This window comes from Zonotrichia leucophrys, chromosome 4 (genome assembly GCF_028769735.1).
Source record: "Zonotrichia leucophrys gambelii isolate GWCS_2022_RI chromosome 4, RI_Zleu_2.0, whole genome shotgun sequence".
In the NCBI taxonomy this organism is placed as follows: Eukaryota; Metazoa; Chordata; class Aves; order Passeriformes; family Passerellidae; genus Zonotrichia; species Zonotrichia leucophrys.
The window spans coordinates 22,460,181-22,480,851 of record NC_088173.1 but is presented as its reverse complement, the minus strand read 5'-3'; the positions used below and the strand labels follow the sequence as shown (position 1 = coordinate 22,480,851).

Genomic DNA, 20,671 nt, shown 5'->3' with positions numbered 1-20,671 from the left:
AATGAAGTCAGAGGATGGTGAGATCAGAGCTAGGATTCTGTACAGAAAGAAGGGGATGAGATGATGGCAAGCAGACAAAAAAGGATGGGAGTGAAGCAGCTGGGTTGAGCCTGAGCAGAAAAAGAAGCTGCACTTGGTAGGGTGAGCTCTGTATTACGAAGCCCAAAATTGTCCTGTGACTTATTGACTTCTTTCAAAATGTCTCCTCCTGAGTAGCACCTCTGCCCAGAGGCTGGTAATCAGCGTTGCCAGATCACTCTACCCTCCCAAAAAACAAAGGTCTGGAGAGCTAAAGGATCTGAACTAGTGATGCAGCGTGCTGTCCTGTAATAAAATGCTGGAGGGGAACTGATTTCATCTTCTAATAGTAAATGTTACCTAAGTCAGAGAAAGTTATTAATTTTGTAAACTCAGTGTTTAGGATTTTAGGCAAGAGACAGAATCTTAATTTGTGCTATGTGCCCATACTGAATTTTCTTCATGTTATAACTGCACAAAAACACATGCTTTGTGTCCTGCATTAAAAGGATGAATCAAAAATTATGGTAAATTATGCTGGCTGTGTGATCCCTCCTTCATTTGCTGTAGAAGATTAAGATAAAATGTGGATGAGGCCGGGGATTACAAAATGAAGGCCATTTCATGAAAGCAACTGAACTCCGCTGTGGAAAACTTTTCCTGTTTTTTGCTCTAAAAGCCTTACAATTGGATAATAATTCTATAACAGATTTTCTGGGGGTTTTGGTTTGATCATCCTGATGTGGCAGTGTTCATTGCATGGCTGCCACTGACATCTGTAAAAGCTGTGCTCTAAGTACTCTGTGAAACTGACTGATTCAGAAAGTAAAAACCTCAAATTAGCAGAAACCCTTGCCATACATATGTTAATGTCTCAGCTCCCCATCTGAGCAATAATTTCATATTCTAAACTGTAATCTAAGTAATCTCTGAAGACTTTAAAATGGGAAGTGTAATTATTGTAGCAGTATGAGGAACTAATTAGGATTGAATATTGTAGCTTCTAAGCAGTTAAACTGTAGACTAAAGAGCATGATGCCAGTAATACACGAGAAAACTAATGAAAGCATAGATAAAATGCCTTTAGTAATATATGGAGGTGTGTTATCAGAAATGTATGAAATATAAAGGTCTTGAGTTTGAATTCAGGTGTGGATTATATGTTGCTAATAATGGATGTTGCACATAAAGTGGCTGGGGATAAGCAAAGAAGTCTTGCAGAGTCTTTTGCTCACTCCCTGCTGTGTCTCCCCCAGTGCTCATGAGGGATCCAGCATGCAGCTGACTGGTGTGACAGGGCAAGAGAAAGACACCAGGAAGAGAGACTGATGGGAAAACAAGGGATTGAATGAGTCTAAGGTGACCTGATGGGCACACCCAGCCCTGGGAGCACAGGTTGAATTCATATTCTGGTGTGAGGGTGAGCTGGCAGTGGAAGGAAGGGCCCAGAGCAGTGACCCTGACCCTGGGGGATCTGTGCATGTGAGACAACTTAGCAGAGCTCATCCAGAGAGGATGTTAAATCACCCATCCCCTGTAGCACAGCTCGTTGTGTTCCACCCAGCTGCTCTGTATCAATCCCGAGGCTTTATTTGGTCACAAGGGTTTGTCTCAGTCAAGTCAGTGCTGCCTCCAGAGAAAAGAAAGTGTCAGTATGGCCCTGGGAGTGGGAGAGACTGTGCAGTCACTGAGGCTCAAAGGCATGCACAAGTCTGTCAAAGCAGGGGAACATTCCCTCTTTCTCCTCTGTTCTGCAAAAGAAACTGGCTTCACCTGGGAGAAGAGACTTTCCCATCACAGACCTGATTGTCAATGTTATGCGCAACGTAGGGAAAAAGGCATAGTGCTTAGGAGGGTAGAAGTGGTATTTTTGAACTTAGAAATATATTTTTGCCCTGTTTTTTTAGTTTTGTTTTGTTTTTAATAGATAGGAAGAGATCAGCTCTTCTTTGGAGTAGGCTAAGAGCAGAATCCATTAATGAAACTGCCCACATCATAGTTAAGCCAAAATTTGTGTGTATGGGGAAGAAAATGATTAAATTATTGAATTTAAAAGCCACATGATTGAATACCTTGATTAGTCTGGAGTACTTAATAGCAATACAGTTGACAAAGATAATCTACATTTTTAGAAGTTTAAGAAGGCTCATCTGCCATAAAAATAGGCTTCTTAACCTCATTTTTTGGACTCCAATTCCACGTAAAACATGTGAATCAATTGTTATGTAGTCTTAACTAGAAATTATAGACACTAGTTTTCAGACAGGAATTCTTTTCTAGTAATCAAGTAATGCTGCATACATGCATCCATAAATCCTGCTTTTTCCTCAGTATAGATTCTCTGCACAATGCACAAAGAGTACAGCCACTTTCTACTTTTTCCAAAAACATATCAGAACCAGATATTAAATCGTCGGTTTTTCTACACCCCTAAGACTTAGATGTCACATGAGGTCTTTCTTTTTCTTTGAACGGTTTAGCAAAAATAAAACACCTTGTATATCTTTCTGTTCTATCACTATTTGGTTAAATTTTCATTTTTTTTTTTTCAAAATCTTTCATTTTCATATGCACTGCTTTCACACTATAATTTAACTAGATTGGTTTCTTGGTTTCTAGACTGGCTCCAGAGGGCACAGAGCTCTCCACTGCTGGCAATGAGAAAACAGTGTCAGGGGCAGACACCATCCTCTTTTAGGCTGGATGAAGTGGCATGAAATGAAGAGAAGCAGGAACAGGAACAATTCTATGTGATTTAAACTTCACATAGAATAGACTGTGTGAAGGTTTAATCCACAACAATCCACACAAAAATATTATTTAGCCAAAGTGCATCCAAAACAGAGCCACACTTCTGAATGCTGTTTCTTGTTATATTTTCTAATTTGGATATACAAACTTCTAAATATGTGCTGCTAATGTGACATTTCTTTATGTACATTAATAAATACATAAAATCTACAAGATATATTTTAAAGATCTATTGCCCTTAATCTGCATGCACATTTTGATATAACCTGCAGAAGAAGGAATAAGTCAGATGTCTGTGGTCATGGGGTCCAACAGCTGGATGTCATGATCTCAGAGGCTTTTTCCAGCCTAAATGAGTCCCCAGTTCTGTGGTTTAACCAGCTAACATTATTCACTTCATGAAGGTCAGAAATCCTATTAACTTGAGATAATTTCTGTTTTATGCACTTAACTGGAGTGTCACAACTTTTAGTGGTGAGTTATGTGTACTCATAGTGGAATACAGCAGAGATTGGAAAACTTGTCATGTTTAAATCGAAGCAAAGATTAATGAGTCAGAATCCAACAATAATGCATTTATTTAAGCACGTTCTGCAAATTGATTTTTACAAAATAGCTCTGGTGAGGTCTTAGAAACAGATTTTCTAAAATACTTAACTTCAAAACAGAACAACAAAGGGTTCCATATTTTCTAATACTTAAGGAGGGTGGAATCTCATAGGGCACAGGGCAGAGCCACTTCCCAAATCTGAACTTGTAGTTCTATATTCTATTTAAATTCTTAATAGTTATAAATGGTTCTTAGTAACAAAGGTATGTGAATTAATAAAATATATCAGACAGTCCTGTCTCCGGCTGACCAAGAAATAATGTATTTTCACTGTTACAAGATTAATCTTGAGCATGCTTCAGAGCTTCACTTCAAATTATGCTGGCTTAGTTCCATTGTAAGAACTATTACTGCAATCCTTTTAGTCTTTACAAAAGCCACAATAAAGGGAGAAAAAAGAAAAAGATAAAAAATCCCCAGATTATGTTTCATATTTCAAATACAGCATTAGGGCTCCCCAAACACTTTTTCTCTGTCTGGAGTCTTAGAAAAAGCATAACTGAGATTATTTTTTAAAGACTTATTTGGGATTGTTACTTGGGAGAAGAGGAAACATAGTGGAATCTGAAATTGTGGCTGATGTCCAGCTTGCTTAGCTCTAGTGCCTCTGTAGCAAAATAAGAGACTAGAGAGCAAAAGAAGACAAAGATAATAGAATCTCCCACTGCCACCCTTCAGGTTCTTTTCCTCAGAGTGTTTGGGCTGGCTGTTCTCAAAGCCATTTTTCTGTCATCAGCACTGCAAGACACTCATTCTACCATGTTTTTGGGGTTTTGTGGGGTTTTTTCCCCATCACAAGAACACACCAAAGTTGGAATAAATTGCATAACTTAGCTATAACCTCTGTTTTGGGGTGGGGGTGAGAGTGTAAATACTTCACAGGATAAAAATGAAAGACAGGTTTGCCCTTTTTGACAGAAGAAAAGTTAGGCAATTGTTTATGATCTTTTAGTGGTTTCTGCCTTGAGGACAAGTTAATGATACCCAGGTAATTCTTTTCTGTTCTGTTCTTTTGTAAAATAATGTGTTCCTACAATCTGAATATCAGCAAGTAATTTCATGTTCATTGCCTTTCTAGTTTCATTCCCCTTTCTCATTAAAGCTCTCTCTTAAAGCTTTGCTGCAAGTACTTTCTGTCTGATCTGCTGGATTTCTTTTTGCTTCCATGCATGAATACACATGTACACAAACTTCCTCCTGTATATGACATTGTGTCATGAAGTCACTTAAATCTGCCTTTTGTTTATGGAAACTTAAGAGAAATATTACAAATGTCTGCTGTTTGTAATTTAAATAATTTAGTTTCACTAGTCAGTGTTTCACTTTTGCTTACTTTATGCATGGCTGACTGGATTAACTCGCTGAAAGCAGCAAGTCAGAAATTAATTTCCTTATAGTAATCTCTAACTACTGTCCTTACATACTGAAATTCAGAATTATCTAGATGAGGTGAATGATTGTTGCTTGAGGGACACTAATTTATTGATAAACATCTGCCCTTAATTTTTTTGGCTAAAGTATATTTTGGATTATTAGATTGCTCAGATTTTAAAATATAAAGAATATTCATTAGCATACTACTATGTTATAACATACAAAAATAATTTTAAGGTACCTGGCAAATACTGCAGTAGAAGAAACATTTTACCCTAGGATTACAAAACTTCAGAAATGCCATTCCAGGTATGAAACTTCAGAGGTCTTTTTTAATTTTTTTTCTTTTTATTACATGTGTTTAAACTGTTACCTCATAAATGCTGCGTTTCAAATGAGAGGGAAAAAACTACTTACAACAAATTATTTTCTCTTTAGAGCTCAAAGAACCAGGCCAAATACACTCAATAGTGTGAGAAAGAATTAACTCCTGGGAGAGCAGTTTCCTTAATTTTGATGGCTAACCCTTCCCTTTCCAGGCCTTCCAGGTAGGATGCTACTGACTAGTACAGTGTATTTAACACATTTGGATTGGTGCCTTCATTTCTACTCAATACCTGGCACCATTTGAACAAAACCCCAGTGTTTCCATGGCCAGCTGATATTGCCCTGCTGTGAAAGAGAAATTAGTGAAATTGAGGAGTAACACTGAGGCAAAAATCACAGGGGCAAAGGAAAGCTTATCTTGATGTATTTTCTTCTGGAAAATCATCTCAGAATATGGAGCTAGAACTTTTTTGTAAACAGAAATAATAGTCAGGTATTGTTTAAATTCCGTTTATTTGGGGAGAGAAAGAAGAGCGGAAGTGGAGCAATAAAAAGGTTTGGCCCTGTTAATTAATTTGTGTCTTTGTTAGGTATTATGCTGAACTCTCATCCTTTGGGAAAGCCCTAAAAAATTTGAGGGTTTAGATTGAACTTATTTTACTTCATATTGAGGCATTAAGTCTTTCAGTTCTCTATGCACTTATTCTAAGTTCTGTGCAATCAGAACAAAACAACAAATTAACAAAAGGTATAAAAGCCAAATGCTGCGGCAATGTGCCATGTCACCAGTCTGAGTTGTTCTGGCAGTTTCCAGCCCTGGAGTGGATTTATCCAGCAGTTAGACAGCAAGGATCCTACAACCCTATAACTGCATTAATTAGACTGAATTATCTGTGGCATAACTGATAACTAGTGATGTTGTTGTGAGATTGGAGTTGATATTTTCAAAAAAGATAGGAGAAATTTTCTGGTTTGGAAAATGCTTCTGAAATTAAAGCACTGTGTAATCCACAGCAAGGTATGAAGGTACTTTATGAAATTAAAATCCAGGATAATTACCAGATTGGTGTTCAAGAGTCATTATATATGCATCATTTTTGCTAAAATCCATTTCACTATACTGTGTTTAATGGAAGCAAATATAAGCTTAGTTGTGTAGTTCAAGTACTACACATTCCTAGAGTGACATCTAATGTAGTTTGCTAAAGATAAATGTAATGCAATAAAACTGAAAGTGTATTTCTGGTTGCAAAGGTAATAGCTAAATATTCAAAACAATTTCTAGTGTTTTAAAAATGAATCTGTCATACTCATAATAAATGACACTGTCTCTCTTGCACCCAATCAAACCTAGAATTAAAAACACAACGCATATGCAGTAAATACATACATTTAGAAAATGTTATGGACTTCAGGGCTGGAAAACTACCAAAGCAGAGGCACAAATTACAGAAAAGGCAGTGCAGTGATAGCAGTTTGGTTACACTTCTCTGAGTGCCCTGTACATATATTCAAATCCTTTAAGCCACAGACACTTTGTCTCAAGGATTAATGCCAAAGAATCTATTGCCACTAGACCAAGGTCTATTTTGGTATACAAATTTTGCCCAGGGCATTACCCCAAGTATGTGTACATTAACAACACTAAAGTACAAGTGTAAAAACTCTGTTTTGTAATGGTATGAAACTGGAATCTATTTTCAATATGCTATTTATGGAAAGTTTGAATTTTAGTTTTATTGACATTTAATAATATGAGAATCCTGTTACATTTTCACAGATATCACTAGAAAGCTTTTACTAAAAGAAAATTTTAGGAGAGTTTTTATAAAATTACATGATGAAAAAAAAAAAGCACTCTCACTGATAAATTCATAATATGTTAAATGAAATTATGCAGAAGTTAATTTTTATTTCTATCCTTAAACATGATGGACTAACTTCATCCTTGTCTCGGTCATATATTACTCAAAAATCTCATGTTTAGTGGGAAAAAGCTGAAAATTCTGAACAAAACCAGGAAAATTAATCAAAGAATGAGCTCCATCTCTTCATTCACTTCTAGAAATTATTTTTTAAAAATATCTTTTTAAGTTGTATCTTCTTTTCTGTCATTTGGTAATTCAAATACATCTGATCAAAGCTGGTCAGTCACTAGTCACTTCTATTCTTTGTTAATCAAAGCTGGTCAGTCACTAGTCACTTCTATTCTTTGTTAATAATTAATTAAACATTTTGTAAGGTTAAATAATTCATAGTGGTAGACTTCTATAAACTTGTTCTGATGATTCATCTTTACAAATGAAGGTAATAGGCCTATGAGACCTTTTCTATGTTATGTTAAAGGTTTTTCAAAACCATTTCACATGCCCTTAATATACCGTTCAGCAGCACAGGATATTTTTTAATCAACTGTCAGCTTGAAGTATTCAAGCTAGCACAAAACTTACAGGTGAAATTGATTTAAACTTCAATATTTTCTGAGTTGATTCTGTTTTATTAGAACAAAACATTCTGTCTCAAAGCAAGAATACTTTCAGTCTTCTGTTTCTCCAGCCCATCTCCCACTGTGTCTAGAAGTACAACAACTAAAAAAAGTTATGTAAGACTGAAAAAGTGCCACCGGTTTTGCATGAGTGCATTTGAAGAACTTGGGATTTTGTAGGTAAAATAATTTTCCATCAGAAAAATACAGGGTGGATTCTTCAGTACTCAATCACTCCTCAGTTCTTGGCATCTAAGGAGCCTTTTTAAAAAGCAATTGGATTTCCTCAACCCTTTTGAAGTGCTAACTCAATGTGAGGAAAAGCAAGTTAGCTTATTTGGCTGATGGAACTCATGAGTCATTTTGGATTCATGACACTGGACTTCACTTTCAAATTCTTGAAAACACAAAAATATTTTCCTGGTATTATGATATGCCTTTATTTGAAGCTATATGTGGCACAGTTGAGGCTGGTGTGACTAGGGGGTACCAAGCAATGAGTGATGCCTTTGGATGTTTCAGTGCTCATGGCTCAGTCCCATCAGCCCAGAGCTGTTCCCTTTACGGAGTCATCCTCGCTTCTTTTACGGAACCTCCAAGTGTTAAGTTTGTGTTCTTATAGTGCGCGCGTGCCTTATTTGATTTCTCAAACAGCACTTGTGACCCAATCCCTGTATTTCAAAGAATGCACAAAACTAGCAAGCCTAATTAATCAATTCAGTTGGAAGCCAAGCCATGTTGTCCTGGGAACATCTTGTTCTTGGCTTTCCCAAATGCGTTCCTTCTTTCGATTTCATTTTATGACTGTTTAAAGAGGGGCTGTCCTGTTCTCTCCCCAGTGATTCTGCATCCATGCTACAGAGTTAAAAGCTTTATCATATTTACTAGATGACAACCCAACTCATGCTTATTCCTTTAGCAAAGGAAAGCAGAGTTAACTCAGTCAGGTATTTAAAGACAAGCAGGGAAAATTATCCACCTTCTTCCTCACCACACACATCTTATAACAATAAGCATCTCAAAGCAGCCAGTCTGGACAAGCTTAAAAAGTGCACAACAGAAATTCTTCTTTTATTTTTGAAAATTTGAGATTAATCTGGGGGATTTCAGGGGACCCTAAATACACAATAGTCAGAAATATTTATTTGCAGTATCATGAACATGCTGCTAGAAAAGCAGAATATTTTTCTGTATTGAGACAAGAGTCAGAAAGAAGTTATTTGCCGTTTTGCTGTCTGTACTGATCCCAGCTCACCTATTTCTTTTCTCTTTTTCTTAAAACATTGCAAATATTTTAATATTTATGTTTAATGTTATGAGAGGAAATTTTCTGGAGCAGAATAGCTGAAATGTCTGCAATTATCTCTGTGTCACAGGAAGCGGGAGATGATTTTCTCTATGAGGTATATAAAGAAGAGGCTCTTTTACTTGGTATCTGTAAAAGCAAACCTTCTGATAAGCAAGTCTGTCACTGGTTTATCACTTCTCATCTTCTTTGAGCTGCTAAAAAAAAAAAAAACATGATACAAGAAGAGTGGTTCAATTTTTTCATAGTGGAAAATCAATCAAATGTGGAAAAGCCAACAACTTTAATACCACATCACAAAGATGGAGTGATAGATCATTATCTTGTCATGGTGAACTCCAATGTCAGTAAAGTCTGTATTTGCAAAACAATAACCATAATTTTTAATTGCTGTTGTTGCACTGCTATCTTTATTTTCCTTACATAAAAGACCAAAGTTTAATTTCCTCAATCTGAAAGATAACTGTTTGAATATTATCTAGCATTTTACAACAATTTTTACTGTCTTATCTTCTGTCTACCTTTGTCAGCTTTACCAAATATTTCCCCAGAGAACTGGGGGCTTTTCCAGACATAAATCTCCTGCAATCAGCAGAGTCCAAACTTCTGTCTTTTTTTGCATAAACAAAGTGATGTTAACAAGTCAGTGGACAAAGACCAGTGCTTTCACTGATTTTATAACTGGGATGAAGTTGTTGAGTTTTGAAGCTGTGTTGTCTCCTTTCCCAGGCAGATATTTACATGCCAGGGTAATCCAACATAGCACAAATGAATAATGCAGAGATTCAGAATAGATATCATCGAGGCTATAAATGTACTGAGAATTCAAAACATTGAACATCATGAGGGACTTATTCTTTGTGGCAAAGTACAGATTTCTAAAATGCAACAGCAAATTCATTATTAGTTCAGGGATTCATACTATTTGAATAATTAATAATTTTTGGAACATGCTGTGAAATTCCATTGAATGGTACTGTGAGAAGATAAATGCTTTCATTCGAAATTTAAATTGCATGGAGATCAGCCCCTTTAAGGACAAGGTTCAGATCAGTCTAAATATGTCTCTAGCATGTAGGATAAAAAGCTTGACAAAATGTGAGAGGTTTTTTGATGTTCTGTTTGGGATGTTTTCATTTATGGTGGTTTTTTCATGCAGGTGTCTCTTACCAATGGTTTGGTAGGTATTCAGATTGTGACCAGTAACTGCTCTTAAGGGAGCCTCAGTTGCCTGCTCAGCTTTTTGCTAAGAAAGAGACTCAAGACACTAAGTAGTACACATACACTGTTTGCCTAACAGTATGCCTACATAAGCTTTTCTTGCTACTTCTTTTTGGGTGGAACAAGTTAATCATAATGTTCTGAATACGAGCACAGAGCAGCAGAGAAATTTATGAACAATATGCAAGTGTGAATTCACCCTGTGTCTAGGATGTAGCTTTATTTTTGGTACCCATACATAAAAGCCTTAAGGACCTGATGATCTTTGAGTAATTGCATGGGTTATATACTCGTGGATAAAAGCAAATCAACTTTTCTCAATCATTCAGTGGTGGTTAGCTGGAATATAAGAATTTCTATGCAGGATGCTGACAGCAAGGATAATTCTGTACATATAGAGGATACTTATCTCCATTTTCTGCAGCTACAGCTCTTACATTCCAATTTTTCAGAGATTTAAACATTGTCAAGGGCTTAATTGGAAGGAAGTTCTTCCAGAAGGGATTTTTTATTAATCTGAAGTAATTGATTGAATTTTAGGTGATTTCTCTTAGTCCAAGAGAAAAATGAGTGCAAAAAATCAGACATTTTCCAAGAAGATTCCTTGTTAATCTGGGAAAGTTGTGTGAAAGATTTATATTTTGTCTTTGAAAATAGCCTGGAAAAATAATAGCATGTTTCAGAATTAGCAGTTTACTATCTGAACAACCATCACATCACAGTTAATAAAGTTTTTAGAGAGTATCTGAAGTGCTCTAAGATCGCAATGAAATTTAAAATAAAATCTGTATTTGATTTTTGGAGTTTTTTGTAGCAGTATGCATTAAGTCAAATGGTAGCTCTAAGAAAAAGGAATACTCCTTTTTGAAAGTACTTCAAAAATTAAATTAGCAGAGCCTTGCAGAAAGATACTAGGTAGGTTTAGGGAAGCTTTGGAAGTGAAGAACACTGTGAAGTTCTGTGTTCTCTGAAATTCCTTCCTACAGAGCACAGGCTCAGCAGAACAGCAGCTGTGTATCTAAACTTCACACTGATATATTCTGACCAATATCTCCACAGTTTTTTGGATCAGACTGACAGCTCTTCTGAAGGATTCATAACTGGCCCCTTCATGATGTCTTACTAAGTTTTCAGCAAAACTGTGTCATGGATTTCACCTTAGTTTCCTTGTTTTTTGATCCTTGATCCATTTACACCAAGTAGTTTCTTTAAAATTGGAATATAATCACGCATATATAGATCTGACTTTGTATAAAGGGGCTTATCTATCTGGATCTAAAATTTCAGCACAAATCAATGTCATAGAATGGTTTGGTTTGGAAGAGACTCTAAAGATCATTTAACTCCAACCACCCTTCCATAGGCAGGAATACCTATAGCTTATCTTGTATATCGTTATAGTAAATAGTGCAAAAATCCTTTAAAATGGTAGCCTTAGGTCATTTGTCTTGTATAATTAACATTTTGATCTTATTCTGAGGAAGAATAGAGAGGAATTACCTGTTTGCTTTATATCAAATGGAATTTTAATTAGCTAACAATATGAAAGATTTTTGCCAAGATTAACAAGTACTTCATATCCTGGTTTTAATTTCATGTCCAACGAATTAATACACTTTTGTTGCTTGATATTCACATTCAAATGTAAATGAGTACTTACAAAGGCGTAATATCAAATACCTTTAAACGCACCATAAAACAAACTTATTTTTTCTGTTCCTACTTAGTCATCTGTGACTCTTTGGAAGACCATGTTTCTGGAGCTGGCACCAGGTGCCCCCTGGGCTACTTTCCATGTGGCAATATCACAAAGTGTTTGCCCCAGCAGCTGCACTGTAATGGTGAGGATGACTGCGGGAATCGGGCTGACGAAGACAACTGCGGTGAGTGGCTGTGGCTTTGCCTTGTGTCTAGCACCTGTAGTCACTGAAACCCAGGCAGTGCTCACACCCAACAGCAGGCTGTGGAGTGCCAGCAGTGGGAAAGTTACACGCTTTGCAGAGGGTGCAGCAGGTCGGCTTCAGCTGATAAAGCCACCCTCCTTCTCTAGCAAACCATTTGCTAGGGAAAGAAGAGTGGGACGCATTTTTCTTTGTATATGGTATCAGTTATCAATATCCAATTTTTTCCCTGCTTTGAGCTTCTCTGTACATGTCATTTTGATGTCTACAAATGGATGTATGTGATCTCTCAAAGAGTGTTAGATGAGGAGTGTTAGATGTGTGCTCCAACAGAATTTATGAAAAGCTTTATGTGACTTAATGCAGGAAATATAATTTAGAAGAATTTTCAAGGTTTTACAGGAATTATTTATGGCCTAATTTGGGAGAAACCTGTGCTTCTGTAAGTGTATTGTGAACGCTGCACTACCAGCAGGCTTTGGTGGTTGGGAATGTGAAAATGCCAGGGTGTACACATAGTCAGGTCTCTTGTGCTTGCTGTTTTGATCCTTGTCACTCCTCGCCCCTCTGGATGGTAGCTGTGATCTTGCCTTGGCTTGTGGGCTCTGGCTTTACCTCTACTGCAAACCAGGAAGGGCTTTGCATGGGCACTCATCTGTCCATGTTGCTTCTTTGTGGGCATGGCCCTGGCACAGCTCTTGTCCGTGCTGAGCAGCATCTCCCATGCAGTGTTTGGACACAGCTCAGAGGTGGCACAGCCCTGGGATAGTCTGGAAAGGGGCCTCTGTGTTCTGTGAGGAGAGAGCTTCACCATTTGGTTATGAGCTAAGACCACAGGAAGAGAAAATGGACCCTTGCACATTTTATTTACAGTTATTGCCACCTTGCTTGCAGCCTGGATATTTCAGAGGTGCTCTCCAGAGCTGCTGATCCATGGCAATGGGGGAAGCAGACTCCCTACTCCTTGGTAGTTTTCCTGTAGCCATGGAGGACAGCGAGGTGCACCATGCCCTGCCCCACACTCTGCCTCCAGCCCCCAGAGCCAAGCAGCTGAACTGTTTGTCTGTCCCAGACAGGCACGTCTGGCATCCAGGCCATCAGATCTGGGAGGGAGGACTGCAAAGAATTAAAATATTAAGTGAAAATTCCATGCTATCTATCCTGAAAGAAATTTTGTGAAAGAAATTTCAAACAAAATATGGTAAAGGTATCTTTCACCAGCACTCTCAGTAAAGTCAATGAGGTTTTGAAAGTAGTTGTTCTCATTGCATGTGAAGCTGCTTTGTGTACCTATGTGAAGTATCTTTTCATTATACCTATGCAATTTCAGGGTCTTACTCCATATGAAAGTGATTTTAAGTTCTAATCCCATATAATGAACCTGCACCATTCTGTAGTTTTATACCATTTGTTGGTGCTATATACCTAGTTTCTGTTGTAAATAATCAAAGTCCTGAACAAAAACTGCTTGCTCTGTTTTTTCTTTAGTCATCTTGACCTACAGCAGCAGGAGTTGCCAATGATGATGCCCTCTCATGTTTAAGAAGTCCAAGGACAATAAACAGTTGCTTTATCCATATTTCATTTCTGTATAATACCACAAAGTCTATTGTACAAGGACTTGCTGAAAGATACAGCTTAGTATGATAATAATTAGGATATATACAGTTTTGTAATGGGAGTTACAAGACAGTATAGGATCATAGAATTTTTTAGGTAGGAAAAGAAATTTAAGATCATTGAGACCATTAATCAAAGAGCTCTTTGCATTTCATCTTATTACTAACACAGAACTGAGGTATTCTTGGATTATGAATAACCAATTTCAAAAATTCAATTAGAAGTAACATGGGTTGTCAGTGAGCAGGGAGAGTGCTGCAAGTGATTTAATACTGAACCCTGAAGCAATGAATAAAAAAGTCCTTAGTAATGCCTTAGTGTTCTTCTATAGAAATGAACATACAAAACAATTCAGCTGTGATATTGAATCCTCTTCTGTGTATTGTAATTCAAGAATGAGCTAGCCTTGATTTTTGAAAAGCTAAATTACAAAAGATGAAAAGTCATTGTATGGATCTACAGGGAAAAACTATGCTGCTCATGTTTTTCTCATATTTTGACCCCCTCTTCTCATTTAGAAATGCATTAGTGAAATATGCAGCAGGAATGTTTTCTCAGAAATTGATATTGCAGTCATACTTTGTTGTACAGTTAAAAAGTGTCTTCCTTCTCTGAGTATAGGGAATGTTCTGAGGAGATTTTCTGCAATGACTCCACACATGGGAAGTGGGGAGATTTTTGTGGGGTAACTCTGGTTTTGATTATTCATCTCGCTTAAATTCCAAGAAAAGAGGCCTCAATGTTCCTGAGACAGAGAAACCAGATGCCTTTTCTTTCTCCCCTGCCATTCCTAGGATCACTTCAGGATGCCTGCCTCATGCCAGCAGTTATGTCTGGCTCCTCTCCCCATTTTTTTTTAAATTTACAACTAGTTTTCAGTTAAAGTCATTGCTCTTGGTTACAGAAAAGAAATTAAAAATGAAATTATGCCAGTGTAGTAATTGTTTCATTCAGTGCCATAGAAATTTTAATCTTATGTATGAGGTATTCTAATTAAATAACTCAGCTTCTCAATTCCTGAGCACTTTTGCATCAATGTGGGGAACTTGGAGGTGACCAGTCTACAGGATTCAACCCAACAAGTGTGGGAGGCAAAAACATCTATGAAGACCCTCAAAGCAGTTAAAAAATGCCCCCCTTTTTTGCTTTTTTTAGTACATATATTTCAAACAAAGCTAGGTAAACCAAGTGTTTCACTAACAGTAATGGTAAAACACCATCTTAAGTCTATAGTAAAAGCAGCTGTATAGCATGGAAACACAAAGCAAAATATGTCATTAGGTGTTTCACTCCAACTATCTTGTAGTGGTTCCTTTCTTCTTTTAGTGAACAAATTTGTCTCATTCCCCATTTTATTTCTAAAAGGAAATTATAGTTGCAATCTTTGTAAGATTATATTTGTAAGAAATTATTGTTGTAAGAAATTTTTGCTGAAGTCTCTGAGATTATTTGCAGTATCAATCCTGTTTCAGGCACTGTGTGCCTGGTAACAGCAAAAGATGACTATGAATATTTCAAACTAAACCAAATCCACACCGAGACATGTGTTTTCAAATGTGCTGTGATCACTGCTCATTATCCAGTTTAGGCACACAAAGATTGGCTTTGTGGTGCCTCCTTCAATTCTGCTTCCTCTTTCATTTCCACCTTCCTTTCGACTTCCAAGTAGTAAACATAAAAATAAGGTCCAGAGTAGTGAAGATCTCAAATTAAGATCAAAGGTAGAGTTGGGAACAGACTCAGAGTGCTGTGTTAGTGCTTAACCTCAGGGTGTGGATATCCTAGCTCTTCTTCAGCATTTCTTCCACTTCTGGAAAGGAATGAATTATAGCTGATATTTCACACTAGAGTGAAGCCACTCATCTTTGAAAATTCATGCCTTTGCCACTTAGCATGCTTTCCAAAATCAATAAAATACTGTGTGCTTTGCCCTAATGGCGAAGAGCTTGAGGCAATGTAGTAAACTGCAATAAGAGGAGGCAGCTGGCAATTTATCCCTGCAGTGATGGGAGGCTCTGCTTGAACTATGGCTGGATAACCTTAAATGTGCATGGAAAATGTAATCTCACCTTTTGAACTCAAAAGCATAGTACACCAAGAGGAACCAAGCATCTCAGCAGATCTGTCATGAAAATAATATTTTTAAATAAAAATAGTTTAAAGTTTTGTAATTTGTCATAAAGCTTATGGTTTTGAGGAATTTCCTTTTTTAGGCTCAAGAGAGCAGTAAATTTTACTCTGCTGTCCTGCTCCATGCTCATCCTTGCTGAAGTACCGAGTTCTTAATTAGGCTGAGGGCATTGTGAGGCAATTTAGCCTCTATCATGTTTCACTTGGAATTATTTTTGCATCTATTTGCAAAATTCAAAATGTGTAGGGAAATAAGAGATAGCAATTTCAGCATCCTTCTGCGCCCAAGCTTGTTTAAAGATGAAGTTGGCAAAGCAGAGCAGATATTGTTTAGATCTAGTATCTTTGATTTCAAACATAATGGCTTCAGCCTGATTTTACAGGGAAGAGCTTTTCCCATTTATTTACAGCTGGAAGGTTTGAATCTGTAGTTACTTGGCATTTATAGATGGGGGTTAGAAGTTCTGTTGACTGCGTTGCTTTTTAAACCTGAGCAAGGTTAAATAGGCATAATCACAAATTCTGCTCACATCATGCAGTGGCAGTGTTGACATGGAAATTGTTCCTAAAATAAGTAACAAATATTTCTCGCACTGAAGACACTACTGCTGCAATATGACTGTTAATGCAGTCTAAACAATCTCTAGGCAAACTCTGTGATGTCCAGTGGCATGTTAAACATGCCAGGTATGTATTCCCAAATACAAATTCATGGAAAGAAGAGTTTTGAGATCTCTGCCTTCACAGTGATGTTTAATGATGAAACAAAAACAAAGCTAACAATAGATAAAAGTAACAGTTGATTAATGCAAAGCAAAAATAACAGAACGATACTTACGATGCAGATTTGCAGTGAGCCTACGTGTTTTTCCTCATTACAAGATGTGTGTTTCTTTTGATGAACAATCTTGACACGCAAAATATTGGGGAAAAAAAAAAGTTAATCATAATATAAATGTACTCCATACATTTGGAAGACAGCTAACACTGCCAGTAATGATCCATGGATATTTCTGTTTTCAAAATATCTAGAATAGCTTTAGACACAAAAAAGTTCTTTCATATGCTCCTAATTAAATATTTAAATTTTAAATCTTACACTTTTTTCTTTTTCTTTTAATTCTCTGATGTTTTTTTCCTAGATAAGAGTCAGCTTTCCCTGACTAAAATTGTCCTACTATTGATTGCAGTGATAAAAGAGCAAAGTTCTCAATCAAACAACTTTTGTGTAATTATCTCTGCTGGATACAACACTGGGTCAGTTGCCATTTTGTAGTCATAACATACTAATTAAAAATTAGTATGCAAAAATTCTAAATGCAGGTAAATTTTGAACCAGTGAAAGACTGAATAGATTTTTTTTCCTGCCTGATTTTCTAAGAAATTTTTGCAATATTTTTTCTCATATTACATATATTCTGCTTGGTGATCAGCACAATTTGATCATCAGAACTGTAAATTAGCTCTGCTGTTAATATGATGCCAGTTTTGGGGGAGAAGCCTCCCGGTAAATTGCAGTAAAGGTTACCTCCAGTTTCTTGTTTCAAAACCACCCATCAACTGTCAAATTTAGTTTGGGGAAAATATAGAAACAAAATCGGAGCTCAAAAGGTACTGGGCTTTCCTCTGGACTTTACATCCTACCTGGTCAATTTGAAAACATATTTTATATGTCTGGAAGATTGAGATTAATCCCTATTGCTCTGTCACTATTATAGTTAATACTATGTGTCAGCATCCTGTAGCTACGGGTTCTGAAAATCCCTTGTATGTAAAGTAAAGCTGGACTCATTCCTTTATAAATAATCCTACTTTCAGATTTAAAAGTTTTTTTCCTAACTTCCATTAGGGTTTGGTAGCACACAAACATGCAGTTTAAGTCTATACAGTTATTGGATTTGTTATGTTCTGTTCTAATTTAAGGTGCAAACATTATGACTGATGTGATATCTTCAGTCACAACACCTGGCCGATGAAGCAAAGCCAAGCCCAGGGAGAACTGGCCTGGACTGACTCCACTAAAATCAACAAAGAGATTCCCACTGTCTTCAGTGAGCAAAGAATCATAACTTACCTAAATTAGGAAACTAATAAAATGCTCATATGTATGGAAAACCCAGTCTTTGTTATTCATATACAAGCCTTCCTCAATAGATCTGGGAAAGATTGGAAGCACTGTGCTAGCAGTGGGGTTTTTTCCTTTAGATGAAGAAATCTAGGTTGTGCAACCTGTCACAGAAATAATATAGGTATATTATTATATACCTTTATATATTATTATACATATATACATTATTACAATATAGATTATAATCTATGTTGTTATAATATAGACTATTATATTATACAGGTATAATATACAGTCTCTTCCCATGCAGTCTGTGATATATAGATTCCATGAATAAAGGCCTCAATCCTTTTTATCTCACAATTAATTGGTTGAGGAAGTACAGTTTATTCTTCGTTTAAAATTAGTGTTACTGTCCTACACACTAGTGAATAGCTCTTATGCTCCGTCTCAGAACTGGTTGTTAATACAGGCTCTTCATTTATTACTAATAAATCTCTAGAGGAAGTCCTTTTGTGCAAGTAACACAGGTATAAGTCCTACTTAGAGTAAAAAGTATTTTGATGTAAGAATTTTAAAAAATGCAAGCACCAGCACTCTTATTATTTTCAAAATAAAAATCACACATATTGGCCCTAATCCCTTGCTCCTCTGCAAACCAGACTGTTTTGCCATGAATGGGGCATTATAAAACAGCAATTATTATTACGCATTTGGCTACTCTTTACATAAAAGCAATAATAAAAGGGAGAATGGAAGAAAAAATGCACTAGTGTTTAATTCTGTCTTTTTTGTGAGCAGTATCTTTAATTATGTAGAGCAGTTAATGGAACAAAGTAGCCTGAGCTATTTTGAGAGCACAAATTTCCTCAGTGGTTAAAAATTTGGCTTCTGGACAATTTTGCTGATAGTTCTGTAAAACTGTGTTTTTGGCAGCTAGGCAATGGTTGCAGTGTGTCTGCATTTGTTTTTTAATCACAGTGTCATAGCCACATTTTTCCAGTCTAGTGAAGCAAGAACAGGCATGCAGATTTAATTTGTTTCTGACTCCAGAGGAGTTTTTGCTGGCTAAATGTATTTACTATTGTGTTGCTCTCAGCCCCAAGAGTTCACTGAACAAAGGGCAGCGTTCCGCTCCCCAGCTGTAAATTCACTTTTAGACGTTCATCACACACAGAGGTTTCCTAAAGAACTGGGGCAGGGAGTGGCTGTTTGAAGCCTTGCGCCTATTTGCCTCTAAAAACACAGACCTCATCTGTTACTGTGTGCCACACAGTCACCAGGTTGCCTGAAGAAATAAGTTACTACAGAGCAGATCTTTTTTAAAAGGGACCTATGAAAATTCAACAGGATAAACATACTAACAACCTGTATAGTGTAATGCTGATTTGTACGTGCTTCTTTGAAGGTCTGTAATTGTACACAGAATTATTGCAGTTCTGTAGGTTCAATTAATCATCTTCTAGATTTCCATAGCAGAAATCTAAATTTCTATGGGGTATTTCAAAACATCTATACAAAAGATATATGTTTTAATATTACAAGATTGCCCATAAGGGATGAGAAATTTCATTTTCGTCTCAGCACATGGCAGAAGACCTTGATGTTTTTATATCTCAAATTAATACTAGTAATGAATAATGTTATAGTTGTTCTTGTGTTTTCCTGGCATGGCATTTTCCCCATCATACTTAAAATACAGGATTTGAATGTATGAGGTACTACTCTGTTTTGAGCCTAGATAGTAAATTCTGTTTGTGAAGCATAAAGGAAATATTTGATAGTCAATAGTATACTCAAAATGTATCAAATACCTGGGAAAACATAGAATTTTCAAGCTTCACATGGAAATTTTTGTAATGGCCAAATTTTATTATCATTGCCATCCATCCACGGTATATGGCACCAAAACAATAAGTTTTACTCTGATGTGCAAGTATCAGCACATGGAATAGCTTTGCTGAAATTTTGAGGGTTCTTAATCACTTTTGCTACTGTGATTTTCAAATATTGTTGGTAATTAAGAGGAACTTGCATTTCATTAGATTTATGTCTTTCCTGGTCTCCACTGTAGTGGCTTACTGTCAAAGGAACTTTTAAGCAACTGAAGGTTCTATAGATGTATTAATGCTGTTAGATTATTTTCATTTCAAAAATGTAATATACTTCAAGAAAAACGGAATATAAAATCATAAAAATTTATATAGATTAAAAGTATTGTTATAAAACTAGAAAACTATGCACATGTTGTCCGGTTATCTCGGCTGTTTGAGGGGCCTGGAAAGGCCCGGGGTGGCCTTGGCGCAGCCCGCGTATCGAAGAACGAGAAGAGGCTTCAGTTCTTCTTTCGGTTTTTATGTTTATTAATTGTTTATCTAAAAGATGTTCTTTCAGCCGAACAAAGATCTGCTCAGCAGTCAGCCATGAGCACACTGTCTGCCCTCCCGGGCAGCCACGTATCTTTATACCCATTGTTACGTGTACAATATTTATCATTTTTCCCCAATACCATTTATTCTTATAACTCGGTGTACTCTCAGTAATAACCAATCCAAAGGTGCCACCGTGGCCAAAGAAGATGGAGGAGAAGAGGAAGAAGAAGAAGGACAGGACACACCCCAATTCCTCCATCTTACTCCTCTAAACCCCCCTGTACATAAATCTTAAACCTTGTGTCTCACCCTCTAATTAACTAATCCCTTCACCATTCACCCGGTGAAGCCCTCCTATCCTCATCCTGTGTAGGGTCAAAGTCCAGCCACCAGACACTTCTGGCAACATTCCAGGACTCCCGAGCCCCCCAAGGTGGTCTCGGTGGCTCAGCATCTCAGGACTGAGATCTTGAGATCCGACAACATGT

General features: G+C 36.8%; 1 protein-coding gene across 6 annotated transcripts in view; it reads left to right on the top strand.

The window, feature by feature from the left end:
- RXFP1 (relaxin family peptide receptor 1) overlaps positions 1-20,671 on the top strand; it is a 90,627-nt gene that overhangs the window by 47,636 nt on the left and 22,320 nt on the right. For all 6 annotated transcript variants that reach the window (XM_064710771.1, XM_064710770.1, XM_064710769.1 and 3 more), the window contains one exon: positions 11,820-11,975. In XM_064710771.1, coding sequence (XP_064566841.1) covers positions 11,820-11,975 — 156 coding nt within the window. The remainder of the gene's footprint in view (positions 1-11,819; positions 11,976-20,671) is intronic.